Source organism: Saimiri boliviensis, chromosome 17 (assembly GCF_048565385.1).
Source record: "Saimiri boliviensis isolate mSaiBol1 chromosome 17, mSaiBol1.pri, whole genome shotgun sequence".
In the NCBI taxonomy this organism is placed as follows: domain Eukaryota; kingdom Metazoa; phylum Chordata; class Mammalia; order Primates; family Cebidae; genus Saimiri; species Saimiri boliviensis.
The window spans coordinates 50,179,450-50,202,394 of NC_133465.1; the positions used below are offsets into that span (position 1 = coordinate 50,179,450).

Below are 22,945 nucleotides of genomic sequence, written 5' to 3' on the forward strand. Positions count from 1 at the left end.
TGAATCTTCTAAACTGTATTTGGAACTGACAGTCTTCCCGGAGACAAGGCCCTGAGCACACAGAGTCTGTCTCCACCATGAAAGTTTTACATAAACTGTACAGAACAAAATCAGCAACAAGTGATCTTTGGCACTAGAACAGGTGATTCCTTTGCTGTTCATGCAATATCCAAACCGCACACCACATGACATTAGATTGCTGGCTAACAGTTGAATTTTACATTTAAATTATCTTAAAAGACTGAGAGTCCTAGCTAAGTTTTCGATATCAATATGCTACCCATGTCATAACACTTAGTGCCTGAGGTAGAGATTTCTGTAAGAGATTTTTAAAAACACAATTGAGAGTATAATACAGAAAAACATTTTCAATCTTGGAAGCATATAGCCTGGTTCGACAAGCCAACTCTGAAATGCAGAACTAGCACTTTTCCAATCTCACTCTGTCACCCAGGCTGGAGTGCAGTGGTGCAATCTCAGCCTCCTGGGCTCAAGAGATTCTCATCTCATGCCTCAGCCTCCCAAGTAGTTGGAATTACAGGTGCGTGCCACCACACCCAGCTAATTTTTTACATTTTTAGTGGAGACAGTTTTGCCACATTGGCCAGGCTGGTCTTGAACTCCTGACCTCATGTGATCCACCTGCCTCACGCTCCCAATATGCTGGGATTACAGGCATGAGCCACCACGCCCAGCCATAACTATTACTTTTCTGCACTGGAGAACTTTTTTTCTTTTTTCTTGGAGACAAGAGTCTTACTCTGTTGCCCAGGCTGGAGTGCAGTGCTGTGATATCAGCTCACAGCAACCTCTGCCTTCTAAGTTCAAGCAATTCTCCTGCCTCAACATCCCAAGTAGCTGGGATTACAGGTGTGCACCACCACGCCCTGCTAATTTTTCTATTTTTAGTAGAGACAGGGTTTCACCATGTTGGCCAGGCTTGTCTCAAACTCCTGGCCTCAAGTGATCAACCCACCTCAGCCTCTTAAAAGTGCTAGGGGATTACAGGCGTGAGCCACCATGCCCAGCCGAGAACGTTCTTTTATTTGGACTCTGGGATTTTAGAATACCATGGTTTAAAAAAAAAAAAAAGTACAATTATTACGTTGATTAAAAATGCAGGAACCAAACCCACTTAATGTGATTACTAAAAACCAGCTGGGTATAGCGGCTTAAGCCTGTAATCCCAGCACTTTAGGAGCTTATGACAGGAGGATTGCTTGGGCCCATGAGTCTGAGACCAGTCTGGGCAACATAGTGAAATCCCTGTCTCTACAGAAAATACACAACTTAGCCAGGTATGGTGGTGAGCACTTGCAGCCCAGCTATTTGGGAGGCTGGAGTGGAGAACTGCTTGATCCCAGGAGGTCCAGGCTGTAGTGAGCTGAGATTGTGCCACTGCACTCCAGCCTGGGCAACAGACCCTGTCTCAAAACAAAGCAAACCCCAAAAAACAAAATCAAACATCAACAGAATTGCATAGGGACAACAGCAAATAAAAATCTTTTTTTTTTTTTAGATGGAGTTTTGCTCTTGTTGCCCAGGCTTGAGTGTAATGGTGCAATCTCGACTCACTGCAACCTCCACCTCCTGGGTTAAAGCGATTCTCCTGCCTTAGCCTCCCAAGTAGCTGGGGTTATAGGCACATGCCACCATGCCCAGCTAATTTTGAATTTTTAGTAGGGATGGGGTTTCTCCATGTTGGCCAGGCTTGCCTCAAAACTTGTGACCTCAGGTGATCCACCTGCCTCGGTCTCCCAAAGTGCTGGGATTACAGGCTTGAGCTACTGTGTTATTTTGTTACCTATATTACTTTTTGAAAATAAAATTTTTAAGTATTAAACAATTTTTTTTAATAAAAATCTTTAAACTCTTCATGATGTGGCCAGAATGAGAGTACAAGTTATGCAATTCAATGGTCCCAACATTTGATGGTGACTGTCAATTATTACATATTAATTATACACAGGCAAGTTTAAATTTTGTTTCCAAACTGCATGCAGGGACTTTATTTTCAAGTAGAGAGACTGTTTATGAGACTGCATAATTTTATAAAGATTAATCTAAAATCTGAAACATCCCAATCAAAATAATGAGCAACTGTTTATCTATGATTGACTTCAGGTATTTTCTTCACAGTCACAGAAGATTTTTCTTTTTTTTTTTTTTGGAGACAGGCGTCTCACCCTATCGCCTGGGCTGGAGTGCAGTGGCACAATCTTGGCTTACTGCAACCTCCACCTCCTGGGTTCAAGTGATTCTTCGGCCTCAGCCTCCTGAGTAGTCAGGATTATGGGCACCCATCATCACACCTGGTTAATTTTTGTATTTTCAGTAGCGAGGGGGGTTTCACCATGTTGGTCAGGGTTGTCTTGAACCCCTAACCTTGTGACCCACCCGCCTCAGCATCCCAAAGTTCTGGGTTTACAGGCATGAGCCACTGTGCCCAGCCAAAACCTTTGCTTTTTAAAAAGGTGTTTCTTGAAGTATCTTATTAAGCACTGAATCTGAAGGAAACCGTGCATGTGTAACCGTTCATGTGTAACATGCTTGCCTTTTACAGAAAGCCGGCCGGCCAAAACGATATCATCAACTACAGATGTTATTTTTAGAAGTGGACTGTCTCTTAAATGAAACAGAAAGCATAAAGCATGGACTTATAGAAGCTGAATGAGTAGGCCGGGCATGGTGGCTCATGCCTGTAATCCAAGTACCTTGGAGGCCAAGGCAGGAGGATCACCTGAGGTCGGGAGTTCAAGACCAGCCTGATCCACATGGTGAAACCCCGTCTTTAAAAAAAAAAAGAGCTGAATGAGTAAATCATGGGTGTGACTGATAACATGTAAGTCCATTCTTGGTATAAACTGCTTAAAGACTGTTTCAGACTATCACTGATGTCTGTGATAAAGAGCACCAAAGTATACACTATCATCACAGTCCAACTTTTAAGCTCCAAGTTTAAACAAGTGACCAATAATAATGGTTGGTCCCTGAACACCTTTCTAACCACTTCCTAACACTTCTGAGAGGTATGTGGCTCCTGAAACTTGGAAAAGTAAAGCGATCTGCCCAATTTCATGTAATGAATGAGTTAATGAAGTTCCTAATACTGACTTTTTCCCCCCTTTAAAAATACAGATGTCCTTCCTAAAAAAACACGTATGTGGAAGTCCTAAACTGTGAGAATCATTCTGGATAGTAAACTTCTTTTTTTCCTTTTTTTTTTTTTTTTTTTTGAGACGGAGTTTCGCTCGTTACCCAGGCTGGAGTGCAATGGCGCGATCTCGGCTCACCGCAACCTCCGCCTCCTGGGTTCAGGCAATCCTCCTGCCTCAGCCTCCTAAGTAGCTGGGATTGCAGGCACACACCACCACGCCCAGCTAATTTTTTGTATTTTTAGTAGAGACAGGGTTTCACCATGTTGACCAGGATGGTCTAGATCTCTCGACCTCGTGATCCACCCACCTCGGCCTCCCAAAGTGCTGGGATTACATGCTTGAGCCACCGCGCCCGGCCTCTTTTTTTCTTTTTGAGACAGAGTCTCACTCTGTAGCCCAGGCTGGAGTGCAGTGGCACAATCCTGGCTCACTGCAACCTCCACTTCCTGGGTCCCAGTTCAAGCAATTCTCCTGCCTCAGCCTCCTGAGTAGCTGGGATTACAGGCACAAGCCACCATGCCCAGCTAATTTTTGTATTTTCAGTAGAGACAGGGTTTCACCATGTTGGCGAGGCTGGTCTCGAACTCCTGACCTCGTGATCTATCTGCCTCAGCCTCCCAAAGTGCTGGGATTACAGGTGTGAGCCACTGAGGTTGGCCACAAAGTTCATTTTTGTCAAGAATAAATTCTACAGACATTAGTCAAGGAAAATCGCCCCAGGAAAACTGACTTCAAATGATGTAACATACTTGTGGCTTTAGATGAACAAATATAGAAACAGGCAAAACTAAATCATAAGCAAAAACAAAGCCACAAAATAAACATTAACATTTCTTTAGGGGAAAATGTTACCTAATTTTCCCAAATTTGAATTAAGAAAAAAAAAATAAAAAGCAAAAACCTATTTCTTTTACAAATCTCTTCTGAATAACAGGTTTTAAGAAGAGCAAAGGACACACCACATCTGTATAAACTCAAGTGTGTTAAGAAACATAAGCATGTTGATTGTCTCCTGATTCTAGCAGGTGAGAACTAAGCACTCGAATTCTGATTGGAGGAGAAGTGAGTGTCATGATGGAGCACGTCTTACATGGCAATTCAAAACAATATGATGCTGACTGGGGGAAACCAAATGTTGGCCAGGCTTTTTATGCAAAACCCACCCACATGTTCCAGAACAATATCCTTACAGATCCAATGCAGATCCCACTAATGCGTTAGCTAGACATCAATAGGGTCATTTTCTTTTTCTTTTTTTTTTTTGAGACAGTCTCACTCTGCCGTCCAGGCTGGAGGGCAACGGCACAATCTTGGCTCACTGCAACCTCTGTCTTCTGGATTCAAGTGATTCTCCTGCCTCAGCCTCCTGAGTAGCTGAGATTACAGGCATTCGCCTACCATGCCCAGCTAATTTTTGTGTTTTTAGTAGAGATGGGGTTTTACCATGTTGACCAGGCTAGTTTTGAACTCCTGGCCTCAGATAATCCACCCGCCTAGGCCTCCCAAAGTGCTGGGATTACTGTGCCCGGCCCATTTTCTTTTCTTTTCTTTTTTTTTTTTTGAGACGGAGTTTCGCTCTTGTTACCCAGGCTGGAGTGCAATGGCGCGATCTTGGCTCACCGCAACCTCTGCCTCCTGGGTTCAGTCAATTCTCCTGCCTCAGCCTCCTGAGTAGCTGGAATTATAGCCACGCGCCACCATGCCCAGCTAATTTTTTTTTGTATTTTTAGTAGAGACGGGATTTCACCATGTTGACCAGGTTGGTCTCGATCTCTCGACCTTGTGATCCACCCGCCTCGGCCTCCCAAAGTGCTGGGATTACAGGCTTGAGCCACCGCGCCCGGCCGCCCGGCCCATTTTCTTAATGTAAGTCCACAATATGTCATTAGGGGAAAATGACTTTGACAAACTAATATGCTTCAAAGGCAGGAAGACATGTACTAAGAAGACAGAGCTGGAAAATTCTTGACATAATTACACAGCAAGAGAATAAAAATAGATTTTAAAAGTGTGTGCATGTGGGGAGGTGACAGAATATCTTATGTGTACTTTAAGAAGTTGACGAGTTATCCAGACACAAAAAGATAACATTCTCATCAGAATAAGCAAAGATGAAACACCAGGGGCACTCTTCATAGAAACTAAGTGGATGCTTCTGGCGCCAAATGTCTTTGGCCTGTTTCTTCCTGGCCTTTCTGCTTGAGTTCTTCCCTGTGTATCATTCTCAAATCCCCAACCTTTCCACTGGCAAAGCCACTCTCTTCTCCCTCAGGCTCTCAATAGATAACGTGAATGTATGCAGACTTTTTGTCCTTCTATTAAAAACCCGCCTGAGGCTCCAGTGACCTAAGAATTAACTGGTAGTTCTTTATCTTAGCTAGGCTTCTGTGTTCAAAATTTTGCCTGTTTTCTTGGAATTATAAAAATTTTCTTATTAAATGTTTGATTTGAAGGAAACTGTGTATGTCTATTAATTATCCATGATGAATATCCATGTGTATTACTTTCTAAAATTTCTCCTTCAGTCTCACCTGAGTTTAATTTTTGCTTAAGATGTTTAGAGTTCCTGAGGCGCTTCTCTAAGCTAAAATTTGAATTTTTTTACTTCCAAGCAAATAAATGAATGGCTAAAAGATAAGGTTAAATTTTGTAAGCTGGGCATAGCGGCTCATGCCTGCAATACTAACACTTTGGAAGGCTGAGGCAGGAGGATCACTGAACCCAAAAGTTAGACCAGCCTGGGCAACATAGTGAGACCTCATCTCTACAAATTTTTTTTTTTTTAAGAAAAGAATTAGCCGAGTATGGTGGCACATGTCTGTAGTCCCAGCTAATCGGGAGGCTGAGGTGGAATGATCACTTGAGCCTGGGAGACAGAGGCTGCAATGAGCTGAGATCATGCTGCTGCATTCCAGCCTGGGTGACAGAGGGAGACCCTGTCTCAAAAAAAATTTCCTTACGTTTCTTTTTTTGGTGGGGGAAGGAATGCAATGGAGAAACAAAGAAAAACGCTGCACAAAGGGTGTTGTTCTACGATTCACCTAAATAACGGAGAACTGGCATTTTACAATCAAGATATAAAAACTATTAATACTTTCAGAATTTCCAAGTCAGAGGTGGCTTACAATAGCTTTCGTTTGAAAAGAGTGAGACCCCCAAATAAAATGCTCCCTGGTGGAACAAAGGCCCCTTTAAACCTTTACCAAGCTTTTTGTCAGAAGCTCACAAAATTTAAGACAATGCAAACATAAAGAGAAGGCAAAGTTCTCTAACATAAGGTTGAAAATGGCAGTAAAAGACCAGTGGGTGAACATTAATGCTTGTCAGTGACAAACACATTATGCCTACAAGGAATAAATAGTGCACTTCTCTTTGGGTCTATTTACAGACAGAACCTCATGACCTTTCAGGCATAAACCTCCACTAGCAGAAGATGTTTAATCACAAAAGTTCTATGGTTAAATTATAAAAAATAAGGAATTTGGATTTAGGCCTTCTGCCATTTCCAATACAAGTAGCTCTGAGTATTCTTGGTCGAAAAGGGAATTTTTGCATTTCTAATGTTAACAAACAAAGAAAATATCCACCACTGGCTTCTTAACCAGAGGGAGGCAGGCAGGTTTCTGGATAGAGGCTTAAGGCAAATCCAACAGGTTCACAACTAAGCATCCTATTAGGGCCCATTTTCCAGGCATGGTTTCCTTTCTGAGAGATAGCTCCATATCACCTCTAGCCAGGTTTTCCACATTGCTACCAAACTGGGGACATGTTTCTGTATCAGGCTTTTGAAAGAACTTTAAGTTATATACACACACCATCAAAGCATATACTGGTGATGCTTGATATTTAAAGGAATCCTACAGTCAATCATTTATTTCCTTGGAAAATAAGAATAGGGTTTCAAAAATTGGCCACAACTCTGGTCACATAAATGAGATTCAAAATTTCTCATGTAAAAGAAAGATGTCAACCTCCTTTCTACTGTGAACTTACTTTCTAAGACTAAATTAAACTGCTATCTCCTCTTCAGTCTCTTTATACATCTGAAATCTTTCCTGCAATATGAGAGGCACTTTTATTAGGTGTAGCATCTATTAAAAACTCTATAGCCAGGGTAGAATTTGCTGAACAAAGCAGTAACACTAGCCTAATAGGCATTACTTATGAGGACCTTTTCCCCTTTAATATAAAAGTATAACTACACCAGTTCAATATACAAATACAAAAAAAGTTTTCATACTGAAAAAAAGTACCATAATACTGTACATAGAAAAACTGTTCAACAAGAATGATTTAAATATGTCTGTTCCTCTCCAGATCTGGAAGACACCAATGTAAAGTTCTGCAACTGTATTATTGCTGAGAACATGTGCCCGGGAACACTGTGTTTCCCTTTCTCCCCCTCAGCTCAGCCCCGCCTTTGGAGTCCCCTGAGCTTGGATCATAAGCCAACAGCATCCCTGAAGATAACCAGAGCCAAATGTTTACTCAATGGAAGTCATTATTCAGTGAGCTGCTGCTTACCATAAACTATGAAAAGCACAGGTTTTAAGCCCGCCAGGATTAAATCCAGACGGAGGTCTTCCCATCCCCTGATTTGCTACTGGCAGTGCTTTTGTTGGACCCAGCTTTGGACCCCACTTTGGCCTTCTTCTCCCGGGGACCATGAGGATTGTTTTGGTGACTGTAGGCCTGAATTGCCAGGTCCAAGCGTTCCTGAGCCATCCTGATCTCCCGCTGCAGAGCCTCCAGGTCAGCTGGGAGGTTCTCCTCATGGCTGCCATACTGCTGTTCCTGGGCTGTGTTGGCCTTGTTTTGCTTGTAGGCGATCTTAGCATTGGACAGTTCGGTGTACTGGATTTGATCTGGTTTGACAGCAATGTTATAGCCAGGGGGAGCAGATGGTGTATTCCAAGTGAAAGGATAGTTATAAGCACCCGGATCCTCAAGTTCTCTCCTTTTACTGTTTAGTGAGTCTCGAATGGTCCCAAACCCTAAGTGAAGCATCTCCCAAATGTTAAGCAAGAGGCAAAGGCCTGTAACACCATACATTATCAGAAGGAAGATGGTCTTTTCAGTGGGTCTAGAAATAAAGCAGTCGATCTTATGAGGGCAAGGAAGTCTGCTGCACACATAAAATGGGTGGACTTGGAAGCCATACAGAAAATACTGCCCTATCAGAAAACCCACCTCAAACACGGTCCTTGCCAGCAACTGCAGCACATAGATTTTCATGAGCCCATCTTCCCGAATCCGTCGTCGGCCATCATGCTTGGGTTTGGGTTGGCTCTGCTCTTTATTTTCCTTATCACTTTCTAACTCCATCTCTGGATACATCATAGGATCCTCTTCGTTGTCCTCCTCCGTTTCTTCCAGAGCCCGGTGTTGTTTCCAACGCATGGCATAGGGCTTGCTCCTAGCTGCCTTCTTGTCTGCTTCACCATGCTCCATTTTGGCAATCTTGTGAATAGCGTAGCCCAGGTACATCACGGAGGGAGTTGCCACCAGGATGATCTGGAACACCCAGAAGCGTACATGGGAGAGGGGTGCAAATGCATCATAGCAGACATTCTCACAGCCCGGCTGTTCTGTGTTGCACACAAATTTGCTTTGTTCATCGTAATAGATGGATTCTCCTCCTACAGCTGTAAGGACAATCCGGAAGACAATCAGAACAGTGAGCCAGATCTTCCCCACAAATGTGGAATGGTTGTGAATCTCCTCTAGCAGGCGAGTCAGGAAGCTCCAACTCATGGTGATGGAATTGGTATGCCCTGATAAAAGTGGAAAAATACCAAAAGAAAATCAACAAATATTAAATCTTAAGTTAACTGTTCATTTATGATATCTCTAGGAACTACTACTTTGAATACTTGAAATCTAACTTTAAGGTTCATAGTGGAACAAATGTTAGAATAAATAGCATCTCCATCAGGTGCGATGGCTCACACCTGTAATCCCAGGATTTTGGGAGGTGGAGGTGGGTGGATTACTTGAAGTCAGGAGTTCAAGATCAGCCTAGTGAACATGGTGAAACTCCATCTCTACAAAAATACAACAATTAGCCAGGTACGGTGGTGTGTGCCTGTAATCCCAGCTGCTCAGGAGGCTGAGGCAGGAGAACTGCCTGAACCCAGGAGGCAGAGGTTGCAGTGAGCCGAGATGGTGCCACTGCACTCTAGCCTGGGTAACAACGAAACTCCGTCTCAAAAAAAAAAAAAAAAAAAAAAAAAAAAATATATATATATATATATATATATAAATTAGTCAGGCATGGTTGGTGGCGGGCACCTGTAATCTCAGCTATTTGGGAGGCTGAGGTTGAAGTGAGCTGAGATGGTGCCAATGCACTCCAGCCTGGGCAACAGAGTGAGATTCTGTCTAAAAACAAACAAACAAACAAAAAAACCCACAGGGTGGTTATTTGGCCCAATCACAGAAAGACCACCACTGAGAAGAAAAACAGGGACACCTAGGCTGGACTCCACTGTGAAGGGGTGACTTACTAGAACACTTAAATTTTTGACCAAGTGCTAAAAGGAATTAAGAAGATGGTTCAGCCGGGCGCGGTGGCTCAAGCCTGTAATCCCAGCACTTTGGGAGGTCGAGGCGGGTGGATCACGAGGTCGAGAGATCGAGACCATCCTGGTCAACGTGGTGAAACCCTGTCTCTACTAAAAGTGCAAAAAATTAGCTGGGCATGGTGGCACGTGCCTGTAATCCCAGCTACTCAGGAGGCTGAGGCAGGAGAATTGCCTGAGCCCAGGAGGCGGAGGTTGCGGTGAGCCGAGATTGCGCCATTGCACTCCAGCCTGGGTAACAAGGGCGAAACTCTGTCTCAAAAAAAAAAAAAAAAAAAAGATGGTTCACCTACAAACTGCTGGCAATCATTAAGAAATAAAACAAAAGGCCGGGCGCGGTGGCTCAAGCCTGTAATCCCAGCATCCCAGCACTTTGGGAGGCCGAGGCGGGTGGATCACAAGGTCGAGAGATCGAGACCATCCTGGTCAACATGGTGAAACCCCGTCTCTACTAAAAATACAAAAAAATCAGCTGGGCATGGTGGTGCGTGCCTGTAATCCCAGCTACTCAGGAGGCTAAGGCAGGAGAATTGCCTGAGCCCAGGAGGCGGAGGTTGCGGTGAGCCGAGATCGCACCATTGCACTCCAGCCTGGGTAACAAGAGCGAAACTCCGTCTCAAAAAAAAAAAAAAAAAAAAGAAATAAAACAAAAGACAGAAGGGAACTAGGAAGACATTCCCTAGCTAGGCTGCACAGCATAGCAGATTCTGGGTTTACTTAGAAGCCCACAGTGAATGGTCTTGCAACAAGTATTATACCTCTTTACTATAAAACAGAATCTACAAAATATACTTCTGTATCTTATTTACAGAAGACATTAAAAAATAATTGCTAGCCAGGCGCAGTGGCTCACACCTGTAATCCCAGCACTTCGGGAGGCCAAGGCAGGTGGATCATCTGAGGTTGGGAGTTCGAGACCAACCTGACCAACATGGAGAAAGCCTGTCTCTACTAAAAATACAAAAAATTAGCTGGCCATGGTGGCGCATGCCTGTAATTCCAGCTACTTGGGAGGCTGAGGCAGGAGAATTGCTTGAATCCCGGAGGTGGAAGTTGCAGTGAGCTGAGATCGCAGCACGCACTCCAGCCTGTGCAACAAGAATGGGACTCCATCTCAAAAAAAAAAAAAGATTGCTAAACTGAACTTTGAGGACATTAAATCCAATCAACAGCAAATCCACTTAAAACAGCACTTTAAAGGATAGTTTCATTCTGAGATTCCCAGATCTACAGCCAGGATTCAGGTAAAAATCACCTAAATTGTATATAAAATCCCCAATAGAGCCCCAGCTTTACAAAGTAGACTTAACTTTTAACTTGTCCTCCTCCCTCTCCCAGTTTACTACTGAAGATTACAGATGATTCGTCAGTACCACCAAAGTTTAAATACACTTTACCTGTTGTCCAGAATTTCTGTTCCCCAAAATTTTCTTAGAGAAATGATGTTTCCTTTGCAATTTTTCCAGATACCCTCTGGAAAGGAAAAAGAAAAGAGCAGGTCATAAGCTTCCTCCCACAGAAAACAATGAATCACTAAAATGCCGTTTTCAGAAAGTAAGTTTTCTATGTACCATAAAAATCAACGAAAATAAAATGGAAACAGGCTTGGGTTTGAATACCAGTTTTCTCCTCCCCATACAGGTGGTAGGAGAAACTATGTAACCATAACCCAAAGGTTCTTAAGTCACGAGTCTAAGAAAATACCACAGGAAGATGAGTCATTAGTAAAAATATGAAGCAGATGATGAACTCTGGCACCTATAGGAAAAAGCCAAAGCAGGAGAATCTCAGCAAATTGAAACCAACTGGGTCACCAAAGGCCTTGTAAGAACCTTCACCCGGTCAGCTCTATTCCCTGAAGCAACCAATACACCTCTCAGGGGGATCTGAGCAGCTAACTAGGAGCAAGCTGTTTAGCTAAAACACCCAACAGCTGGCTCTCAGTCACAGGAACACCCGTCTCCATAGGAGGTGATTTACAGATACAAGTGCTCACAAAAAGTCACAGAAAGAAAACACCTGCATCTGTACTGAATTAAACAGCAAAACAGGAAGATTTTCAAGATGAATTACTGCTCATTATCAAGTTCTGGCAACTCTGCATAGCTATGGCCAAATGTCATCCATAAGGCGCCAACATTTAGCAAATAAATTTAAAACAATTCCTGAATGTTATGTGTTTACCGTAACTTAATTAAAAAGGTGCTTTGTTTTGTTGTTTAAAGACAGGAAAAAAAAAAAAAAAAACTGAACAATTTCCAAAGGACCAATGGAAAAAAAAGTGCAGGCATCTACAAAACATGCAGGCGTGGAGCCGAACAAAGATTTACACATAAGCCTCGGCAATATAGTGAGATCTTATTTTTCCAAATTAAAAAAAAATTAGCTAGGTGTGGTGGCAGTGGTAGCCAGCAGTCCAACCTGGTAGAGAGCAACATCTATACACACACACACACAGCCTGGGAGTTGGAGGTTGCAGTGAGCTAAGATCACGCCAGTGTACTTCAGCCTTGGTGACAGAGCAAGACTGTCTCGAAAAAAGAATCCAGCTGGGTATGGTGGCTAACACTTGTCATCTCAGCACTTTGGGAGGCCAAGGCAGGAGGATAACCTGAACCTGGGAGCTTGAGGCTGCAGTGAGCTATGATCATACCACTTCATTTCAGCCTGGGCAAGAGAGGGAGACCCTGTCTCTAACATAATAGGATTTCAAGCACAGCTTCCATATCTAGCCCTGTTTTCCAACTAAGCTCACCATACTACTACTTTTCTCATTGAATACACAAGTTACAAAATCTCAAAACAAGAAGTAAATAATATAAAATCTTTTTTTTTTTTTTTTTGAGATGGAGGCTCACTCTGTCACCCAGGCTGGAGTGCAGTGGTGTGATCTCAGCTCTGCCTCCCTGGTTCAAGCGATTCTCTTGCCTTAGCCTCCCAAATAGCTGGGATTACAGGTACCTGCCACCACAACCGGCTAATTTTTGTATTTTTCAGAGAGACAGGGTTTCACCATGTTGGCCAGGCTGATCACGAACTCCTGACCTCAAGTGATCTGCCTGCCTTGGCCTCCGAAAGTGCTGGGATTACAGGCGTGAGCCACTGTGCCCAGCCAATAATATAAAATCTTTAAATGGTGATATAAGCCAGGTTTCCAACAGAGAACTCCATAATGATTCTCATTCACAAATACTCACCAGGTTCAGATTTTCCCCAAAGCCTGAAATTTCTACCTGTTCCAATAAGCCAAAATTATGAAAATACAGTTAGTTAGAAAACTCATCTGCTGTATCTCCATCCACAAAGATAAATGTGTATATTTTAAATAATTATTGTTATGTAAGAATTCCTCCACAGTTGAGCTTTTCAATATAGTAACATTTTCTTGGTGGGAAGAACTGGTGATAAATCCTTCAGAGCTTATGTAAGTTCTAAAGCAGCCATTTTAACACATCCACTAGTAAGTATTGCATACAGGTTAAGCTGAAGACGTAGAAAATGCTGAAACTTTACAGCCTGGTTTTCCATAAACCTTCATAAGGGCCACAGAGTATGGACACTCTATACCCACACTTTGAAGTCTTTGGAATGAGTATTGCTACAGTTTACCCTCTCGACCACAAAATGTTGGGGATATCCACAACAACCAGGGGTTTTCTCCACAAAACTCCCTGGAGATCTGCAGAGGAACTCCCTCTAGCCCGTTCCGTATTTATCAGTGCATGTGTGGGGAGGAGGGGGAATCTGGATACCTGATCCTCTCTATACTGGATGTACATCAATTAATTCATTTTCTTTCCTTTTTTTTTTTGAGACAGGGTCTCTCGCTCTATTGCCCATACTGGAGTACAGTGGTGCAGACACGGCTCACTGTAGCCTTGACCTCCTGTGCTCAAGTGAACCTTCCACCTTGGCCCCTGCAGTAGCCGGGACTACAGGTGTACACCACCATGCCCAGCTAATTTTTGTAGAGATGAGGTTTCACCATGTTGCCCAGGCTGGTCTTAAACCTCAGAGCTCAATTAATCTGGCTGCCTCCGCCTCCCAAAGTGTTGGGATAACAGGTGTGAGCCACCACACTCAGCCAATATAATTCCTTTTTTTTTTTTTTTTGAGACAAGGTCTTGCTTTGTTATCCAGACTGGAGTGCAGTGGCATGATCTTGGCTCACTATAGGCTCAGCCTCCCCAGGTTCAGATGATCCTCTGACCTCAGCCTCCCGAACAGCTGAGACTACAGTTGCATGCCACCAAGCTTGGCTAACTTTTGTATTTTTTGTAGAGAGGAGGTTTTGCCAGCTTGCCCAGGCTGGTCCTGAACTCCTAGGCTCAAGTGATCTGCCTGGCTCAGCCTCTCAAACTACTAGGATTACGAGCATGAACCATTGTGCCCAGTCTCTTTCTCTTAATATAATTCTGTGGGAAAAAAATAAACCCAGCTGGGCACAGTGGCTCATGCCTGTAATCCCAGAATTTTGGGAGGCCAAGGTGGGCAGATCACAAGATCAGAAAATCGAGACCATCCTGGCAAACATGGTGAAACCCCGTCTCTACTAAAAATAAAAAATAAAAAAATTGGCTGGGCGCGGTGGCTCAAGCCTGTAATCCCAGCACTTTGGGAGGCCGAGGCGGGTGGATCACGAGGTCGAGAGATCGAGACCATCCTGGTCAACATGGTGACACCCCGTCTCTACTAAAAATACAAAAAATTAGCTGGGCATGGTGGCGTGTGCCTGTAATCTCAGCTACTCAGGAGGCTGAGGCAGGAGAATTGCTTGAACCCAGGAGGCGGAGGTTGCAGTGAGCCGAGAACGCGCCATTGCACTCCAGCCTGGGTAACAAGAGTGAAACTCCGTCTCGAAAAAAAAAAAAAAAATTGCCGGGTGTAGTGGCACACACCTGTACTCCCAGCTACTCGAGAGGCTGAGGCAGAGGCTGCAGTGAGCTGAGACTCCACCACTGCACTCCAGCCTGGCAACAGAGCGAGACTCTGTCTCAAAAACAAAAAAGCAAACAAAAAAAAAAGGCCAGGCGTGGTGGCTCACGCCTGTAAGCTCAGTACTTTGGGAGGCTAAGGTGGGCAGATCACGAGGTCAGTAGTTCAAGACTAGTCTGGCCAACATGGTGAAATCCAGCCTCTAGTAAAAATACAAAAATTAGCTGGGCATGGGGGCATGTGCCTGTAATCCCAGCTACTCTGCCAAGGCAGGTAGATCACAAGGTGAGGAGTTCAAGACCATCCTGGCCAACATGGTAAAACCCCGTCTCTACTACAAATACAAAAATTAGTTGTAGTTGGGCATGGTGGTGCATGCCTGTAATCCCACCTACTGAGGAGAATTGCTTGAACTGGGACCTGGGAGGCAAAGGCTGCAGTGAGCTGAGATTGCACCACTGCACTCCAAACTAGGCTACAGAGTGAGACTCCATCTCAAAAACCAACCAACCAACCAACCAACCAACCACTGGGCACGGTGGCTCACACTTGTAATCACAGCACTTTGGGAGGCCAAGGCAGGTGCATCACGAGATCAAGAGATCAAGACCATCCTGGCCAACATAGTGAAACCCAGTCTCCACTAAAATACAAAAAATTAGCTGGGTGTGGTGGCACGCGCCTATAGTCCCATCTACTCGGGAGGCTGAGGCAGGAGAACTGCTTGAACCTGGGAGGCGGAGGTTGCAGTGAGCTGAAATCACGCCACTGGACTACCCCCTGCCCCCCACGCCTGGCAACAGAGTGAGACTCTGTCTCCAAAAACAAAATCAAAAAATCCTGTAATATTAAACCCATTTATGCCTAGTGTTCCATTATTGGAACACTAAGCATGTGGGGGTTATTTATATCCTACTGCTCAAGATCATCACCAAGGTCTAATTTTTTCAAATTCAAAAAATTGCAACCTCAGGCATAAATGGGTTAGAAGAAACATACAAAAAAACCCACAATCATAGCTACTTTTCCATACTTCCTTCTAGTCATTGCCTAAATGAATTCTCTTTCCGAGTGTAAAATAACACTAATTTACAAAGGGATCTAACAATAAAAATGAACTTCTCTTATACTTGTTTACTATTTGTATTTCTTTTTGTGTAAATGTGTTTACCAACTTAACTCCAACATCTCACAAAATGGGTGATGAGCAATTTTCTTTCTAAAATAACCATGGGCTTCCTAAAATGAATGGCAGTATCACCACTGTTTTTATCTATCAAGTCAGTAAGTTTTTCTTTGAAACTCTTCCCTTTCCTCTCCAGGTTACTTTTTTTTTTTTTTTTTTTTTTTGAGACACAGTCTCTGTCACCCAGGATGGAGTGCAGTGCTGAGATGTTGGCTCACTGCAGCCTCTACCTCCTGAGTTCAAGCAATTCTCCTGCCTCAGTCTCCCATATACCACTATGGCCAGCTAAGTTTTGTATTTTTAGGAGACAAGGTTTCACCATGTTGGCCAGGCTGGTCTCCAATTCCTGACCTCAGGTGATCTGCCCATCTTGGCCTCCCAAAGTGCTAAGATTACAGGCGTGAGCCACCATGCCCAGCCACAAGTTATGCACTCTTACTCTCAGCAAAATGTCAAATAATTCCTGGGTGATAAGTGTGGTCTGGGAAACATTTCAAAAACATTAGTCTCATTTCTGTAATGGTCACTCATTCTCTAGGCAAGTCCACTCTCAGCAGCTATGCATTAGCAAAGCACTAAGGATTGGCTTACAATGTTAGAGTACAATACTCCACCAGAGAAATTAAGATCATTTCAAGAAGTAGAATGAGTAGAAGACAGGTTCTGGAATTAACATTTCTAAGCAGAATACGTCACTGCCAATTGTGGTCTCACTGTGGAGAAAAGTGTGTTCTTGCTCCAGTTTCCTTTCTCCTGAACCATTATTTATATCTATTTTTTCTTGAATGGCATCTTAAAATTTTTTTTAAAAGAATACTTCGGCTGGGCATGGTGGCTCAAGCCTGTAATCCCAGCACTTTGGGAGACCGAGGCAGGCGGATCACGAGGTCAAGAGATCCAGACCATCCTGGCTAACATGGCGAAACCCCATCTCTACTAAAATACAAAAAAGTAGCTGGGCATGGTGGCACATGCCTGTAATCCGAGCTACTCAGGAGGCTGAGGCAGGAGAATTGCCTGAACCCATGAGGCGGAGGTTGCGGTGAGCTGAGATCGCACCATTGCACTCCAGCCTGGGTAATGAGCGAAACTCCGTCTCAAAAAAAAAAACTTCAGGCTGGCGTGGTGGCTCGTGCTGGTAATCCCAACACTTTGGGAGGCCAAGGTGGGGGGATCATGAGGTCAGGGGTTCGAGATCAGTCTGGCCAACAAAGTGAAACCCTGTCTCTACTAAAAACACAAAAATTAGCCAGGTGTGGTGGCAGGTACCTGTAGTCCCAGCTACTCGGGAGGCTGAGGCAGGAGACTCGCTTGAACTCAGGAGGTGGAGGTTGCAGTGAGCCGAGATTGCACCACTGCACTCCAGCCTAGGTGACAGAACAAGACTCCATCTCCAAAAAAAAAAAAAGAGGCCAGGCACAGTGGCTCACATCTGTAATTCCACCACTTTGGGAGGCTGAGGCAGGCAGATCACCAGGTCAAGAGATTGAGACCATCCTGGCCAACATGGTGAAACCCTGTCTCTAATAAAAATACAAAAATTAGCAGGGCATGGTGGCATGCACCTGTAGTCCAGCTACTTGGGAGGCTGAGGAAGAATAATCGCTTGAGTCTGGGAGGTGAAGGTTGCAATGAGCCGAGATCATGCCACTGCACTCCAGCCTGATTGATAGAGTGAGACTCTGTCTCAAACAAACAAGCAACAACAACAACAAAAACTCCAATTCATAGGGGCATAATTCAAAAAGATTCATTCACTCACACACAAAAAAAACCCTGGACATCTGCAGAGGGGCCCCTCAGTCTTCAGCACTGATCAATGCACGTGGTGAGGAAATGGTCTATACAAGGGACCTGAATAGGTGCCTAAAATTCAGGACATAGAGCTGGGCATGGTAGCTCACGCCTGTAATCTCAGCACTTTAGGGGTCGAGGCAGGTGGATCACCTGAGGTCAGGAGTTCAAGACCAAACTGGCCAATATGGCGAAATCCTGTCTCCACTAAAAATACAAAAATTAGCCAGGCACGGTGGTCTGTGCCTGTAATCCCAGCTTTTTGCAAGGCTGAGGCAGGAGAATTGCTTGAACCTGGGGTGGAGGTTGCAGTGAGCTGAGATCGCCCTACTTCACTTCAGCCTGGGAGACAGAGACAGACTCCATCTCAAAAAAAAAAAATCAGGACACAGTTTTCTCTGTCTTACTTGCTTCTACAAACGGACTTAGTTATAGCGTAAGGGCTGAGAGTGTGCGATTCAGCTGTGAATGGCTCTCATGAATAAAAAATCATTTCTATACTCCATCTACAAATAGAAAACGACATGGAAGCACATGTCAAGTGGTAGAGATGGGTGGAGGCCAAATACCTCAGTCTTTTGCTAATTAGGAAAGCCCCAATTTATTATTATTTTGAGACTGGATCTCACTGTCACCCAGGCTGGAGTGCAATGTCATGATCTTAGCTCACTGCAACCTCCACCTCTTGGGTTCAAGTGATTCTCATGCCTCAGCCTTCTGAGTAGCTGGGGTCCAAGTGATTTATTATTTCATTCATTCATTCATTCATTTGAGATAGAGTTTCCCTCTTGTTGCCCAGGCTGGAATGTTATGGTGTGATCTTGGCTCACCACAACCTCAGCCCCCTGGGCTCAAGTGACACTTCTGTCTCAGCCTCCCAAGTAGCTGGGATCACAGGCATGTGCAACCACGCCAGGCTAATTTTTTTGTATTTCAAGTAGAGACAGGGTTTCTCCATGTTGGTCAGGCTGGTCTTGAACTCCTGACCCCAGGGGATCCACCTGTCTCGGCCTCCCAAAGTTCTGGGATTACAGGCATGAGCCACTGTGCCCAGCCGATTTATACGTACTTTTACACTTACTATCTTTTTGAATATATCCTAAATGCCTCAAGTTGAGTTTATAAATTATAGGAGATGGTATTATCAGGTCACGGGCAATGTAAATCTGCATGGGTTTTGCTTTGTACTGTCATTTGTATGTTTCTAAGACAAAAGGATACATTCCCTCTCATATATCCAACCCCTTTGTGGGCTATTTCCATCCTTTTCCCTATTTGTCTACAGAAGGTACTCTTGATATAGTACAGGCATTGATTATTTGACATTTAATATAAATACCTGTTTATTTTATTGTCTTCCTTCACATTTTATCTTTTTGGTTTTTTTGTTTGGTTTGAGACAGAGTCTTGCTCTGTCGCCCAGGCTGGAGTGCAGCGGTCCAATCACAGCTCACTGCAACCTCTGCCTCCCAGCTTCAAGCAATTCTCCTGCCTCAGCATCCTGAGTAGCTGGGACTACAGGCACGTGCCACCACGCCCAATATTTTCAGTAGAGACAGGGTTTCCCCATGTTAGCTAGGATGGTCTCAATCTCCTGACCTCGTGATCCACCTACCTTGGCCTCCCAAAATGCTGGGATTACAGGCAATGAGCCACCACAGCCAGCCCAAATTTTATTATTTTTATAGAATAATACCAATTCTTTAAAAAATTGGAAGATTGAAAAAATTATTTTTTCTAGAATGGCTTCTATTTTTTAAAAAGAATACTGCAGGGCCGGGCGCGGTGGCTCAAGCCTGTAATCCCAGCACTTTGGGAGGCCAAGGCGGGTGGATCACGAGGTCAAGAGATCGAGACCATCCTGGTCAACAAGGTGAAACCCCGTCTCTACTAAAAATACAAAAAGTTAGTTGGGCATGGTGGCACGTGCCTGTAATCCCAGCTACTCAGGAGGCTGAGACAGGAGAATTGCCTGAACCCAGGAGGCGGAGGTTGCGGTGAGCCGAGATCACACCATTGCACTCCAGCCTGGGTAACAAGAGCGAAACTCCGTCTCAAAAAAAAAAAAAAAATACTGCAATTCATGGGTAGCTGATAATTCAAAAAGATTCACTCACACAAAAAACCCGCAAATACTGAAGAGAATCATGTTTGCTTACACAACATTAGACAGAAACCAAATGTGCTATTTTTAGTCTATTTTCCAAATAACATAAGACACAAACCTGCCTTGTCTTACGCTAGAAAATAGAATTTTAAAAATTAGCTGGCATCAACATGGTAATAATAATTACGTAATTCTCTCTCAAATTCTTATTTCAAGAGTTTTCTATAGTTTATATCCCAACAGGATCAAATGAATACTTACTACATTTTTCTGTAGAATGGAATTCATAGAATTTTTTTTTTGGGCGGGGGGATGGAGTCCCAATCTGTCACCCAGGCTAGAGTGCAATGGCAAGGTCTCAGCTCACTGCAACCTCCACCTCCCAGGTTCAAACGATTCTCCTGCCCTAGCCTCCTGAGCAGCTGGGATTACAGGCATCCACCACCACACCCGGCTAATTTTTATATTTTTAGTAGAGACAGGGTTTCACCATGTTGGCCAGACTGGTCTCAAACTCCTGACCTCGGGATCTGCTGCCTTGGCCTCCCAAAGTGTTGGGATTACAGGTGAGTCACCTCACCCGGGCAAATTCATAGGATTTTTGAAGATCAAATGTAATGTACTTTATTTGAATTACTTCAGCAGGTAGATTTTAATATTAAACCCATTTTAAAGACGAAGAAATTGTCTAAAACTTTATAATTTGCCTAAAATCATCTACTAACTAGTGAAGCCAGAATTTGAAGTCAGGCAGTACTGCACTAGAGTTTGGGCTCTTGATCACTCACTAGTAAAGAATTACACTGCTGGGCGTGGTGGCTCACTCCTGTAATCCCAGCACTTTGGGAAACCAAGGCAGGCAGATCACGAGGTGAAGAGTTCAAGACCGGCCTGGCTAACACAATGAAACCCCATCTCTACTAAAATTACAAAAATCAACCAGACATGGTGGCACACACCTGTAATCCCACCTACTGGTGGGGGCTGAGGCAAAAAAAACTGCTTGAACCCAGGAGGTAGAGGTTGCAGTAAGCCAAGATCACACCAATGCACTCCAGCCTGGGCAACAGAGCAAAATTCTATCTCAAAAAAAAAAAAAAAAGCTCTTGGCTAGGGGTGGTAGCTTGCATCTGGCCTGTAATCCTAGCACTTTGGGAGGCTGAGCTGGGTGGATCACTTTAGCTCAGGAGTTCAAGACCAGTCTGGGCAACATGATGAGACCCCATCTCTACTTAAAAGAAAAGGCTGGTTGCAGTGCCTCATGCCTGTAATCCCAGCACTTTGGGAGGCCGAGGTGGGTAGGTCACAAGGTCAAAGGATGGAGACCATACTGGCTAACATGATGAAACCCCATGTCTACTAAACATACAAAAATTAGCTGGGCATGGTAGTGAGTGCCTGTAGTCCCAACTACTCAGGAGGCTGAGGCAGGAGAATCGCTTGAACTCAGGAGGCGGAAGTTCCAGTGAGCTGAGATCATGCCACTACACTCCAGCCTACCATAGAACGAGACTCTGTCTCAAAAAAAAACCCAGAAGTGGAACTGCTCCATCATATGGTAATTTTATTAATTGGCTGAGGAACGTTATCCTGTTTTCCACAGTGGCTAACCCATTTTACATTTTCACCAATACTGCACAAGGGTTACAACGTCTCTCCATCCTTGATAACATTAATTATTTTCTTTTGGTTTGAGAGTAGTTATCCTAATGGATGTGATGTGGTACCTTGCTGTAGTTTTAATTTACATTTCTCTAATAATTAGCGATGTTAAGCATCTTTTCATGTGCTTACTGGCCATTTGTTGTCTATGAAAAAAAAAACTCTATTCAAATTTTGGCCTATTTTTTGAAGATTGTTTTGGCTACTACAGGTCCCCTACAATTCCACATGAATTTTAAGATAGGTTTTTCTATTTCTGCAAAAAATGTCACTGGGGACTGGGCATGGTGGCTCACACCCGTAACCCCAGCACTTTGGGAGGCCAAGGGGGGTGGATCACAAGGTCAGGAGATCAAGACTATCCTGGTTAACACGGTGAAATCCCGTCTCTACTGAATATACAAAAAATTGTCAGGTACAGTGGCTCAGGCCTGTAATCCCAGCACTTTGGGAGGCCAAGGCAGGTGGATTACTTGAGGTTGGGAGTTTGAGACCAGTCTGGCAAGCATGGTGAAACCCCATCTCTACTAAAAACACAAAAATTAACTGGCAGGCACCTGTAATACCAGTACTCAGGAAGCTGAAGCAGAAGAATTGCCTGAACCCGGGAGGCAGAGTTTGCAGTGAGGCAAGATTGCGCCACTGCACTCCACCTTGGGTGACAGAGTAAGACCCCATCTCAAAAAAAAAAAAAAAAAAAGGCCGGGCGTGGTGGCTCAAGCCTGTAATCCCAGCACTTTGGGAGGCTGAGGCTGGTGGATCACGAGGTCGAGAGATCAAGACCAACCTGGTCAACATGGTGAAACCCCGTCTCTACTAAAAATACAAAAAATTAGCTGGGCGTGGTGGTACGTGCCTATAATCCCAGCTATTTGGGAGGCTGAGGCAGGAGAACTGCCTGAATCCAGGAGGCGGAGGTTGCGGTGAGCCGAGATTGCGCCATTGCACTCCAGCCTAGGTAACAAGAGCGAAACTCCGTCTCAAAAAAAAAAAAAAAAAAAAAAAAAAAAAAAAAAAAAAAAAAAAAAAAAAAAATTAGCCGGGCATGGTGGCATGAGCCTGTAGTCTCAGCTAGTCAGGAGGCTGAGGCAGGAGACTCACTTGAACCCAGAAGGCAGAGTTTGCAATAAGCCAAGATCGCGCCACTGCACTCCAGCCTTGGTGATGGAGCAAGACTCTGTCTCCAAAAAAAAAAAAAAAAAAAAAAAAAAGTCACGGGGATTTTCAGAGGGATTGCACTGAATCTGTAGATCACTTTGGGTAGTATTAACATCTTGGGCCGGGCGTGGTGGCTCAAGCCTGTAATCCCAGCACTTTGGGAGGCTGAGGCGGGTGGATCACGAGGTCAAGAGATCGAGACTGTCCTGGTCAACAAGGTGAAACCCCGTCTCTACTAAAAATACAAAAAGTTAGCTGGGCATGGTAGTGCGTGCCTGTAATCCCAGCTACTCAGGAGGCTGAGACAGGAGAATTGCCTGAACCCAGGAGGCGGAGGTTGCGGTGAGCCGAGATCGCACCATTG

At 44.1% G+C, this 22,945-nt stretch overlaps 1 protein-coding gene across 3 annotated transcripts in view; it reads right to left on the reverse strand.

Moving 5' to 3' along the window:
- Positions 1-22,945, reverse strand: part of GJC1 (gap junction protein gamma 1) — a 36,387-nt gene continuing 13,442 nt past the window's right edge. For 2 of the 3 annotated variants that reach the window (XM_074388769.1, XM_039476994.2), the window contains exons 2-3: positions 11,137-11,212; positions 1-8,932 (exon numbers count right to left, since the gene is read on the reverse strand). In XM_074388769.1, the coding sequence (XP_074244870.1) occupies positions 7,722-8,912 (1,191 nt within the window). In that variant the 5' untranslated portion in view covers positions 8,913-8,932; positions 11,137-11,212 and the 3' untranslated portion in view covers positions 1-7,721. Of the gene's footprint in view, positions 8,933-11,136; positions 11,213-12,936; positions 14,589-22,945 lie in introns of those variants that run through there. The other variant, XM_003943612.4, reaches the window with a different exon arrangement.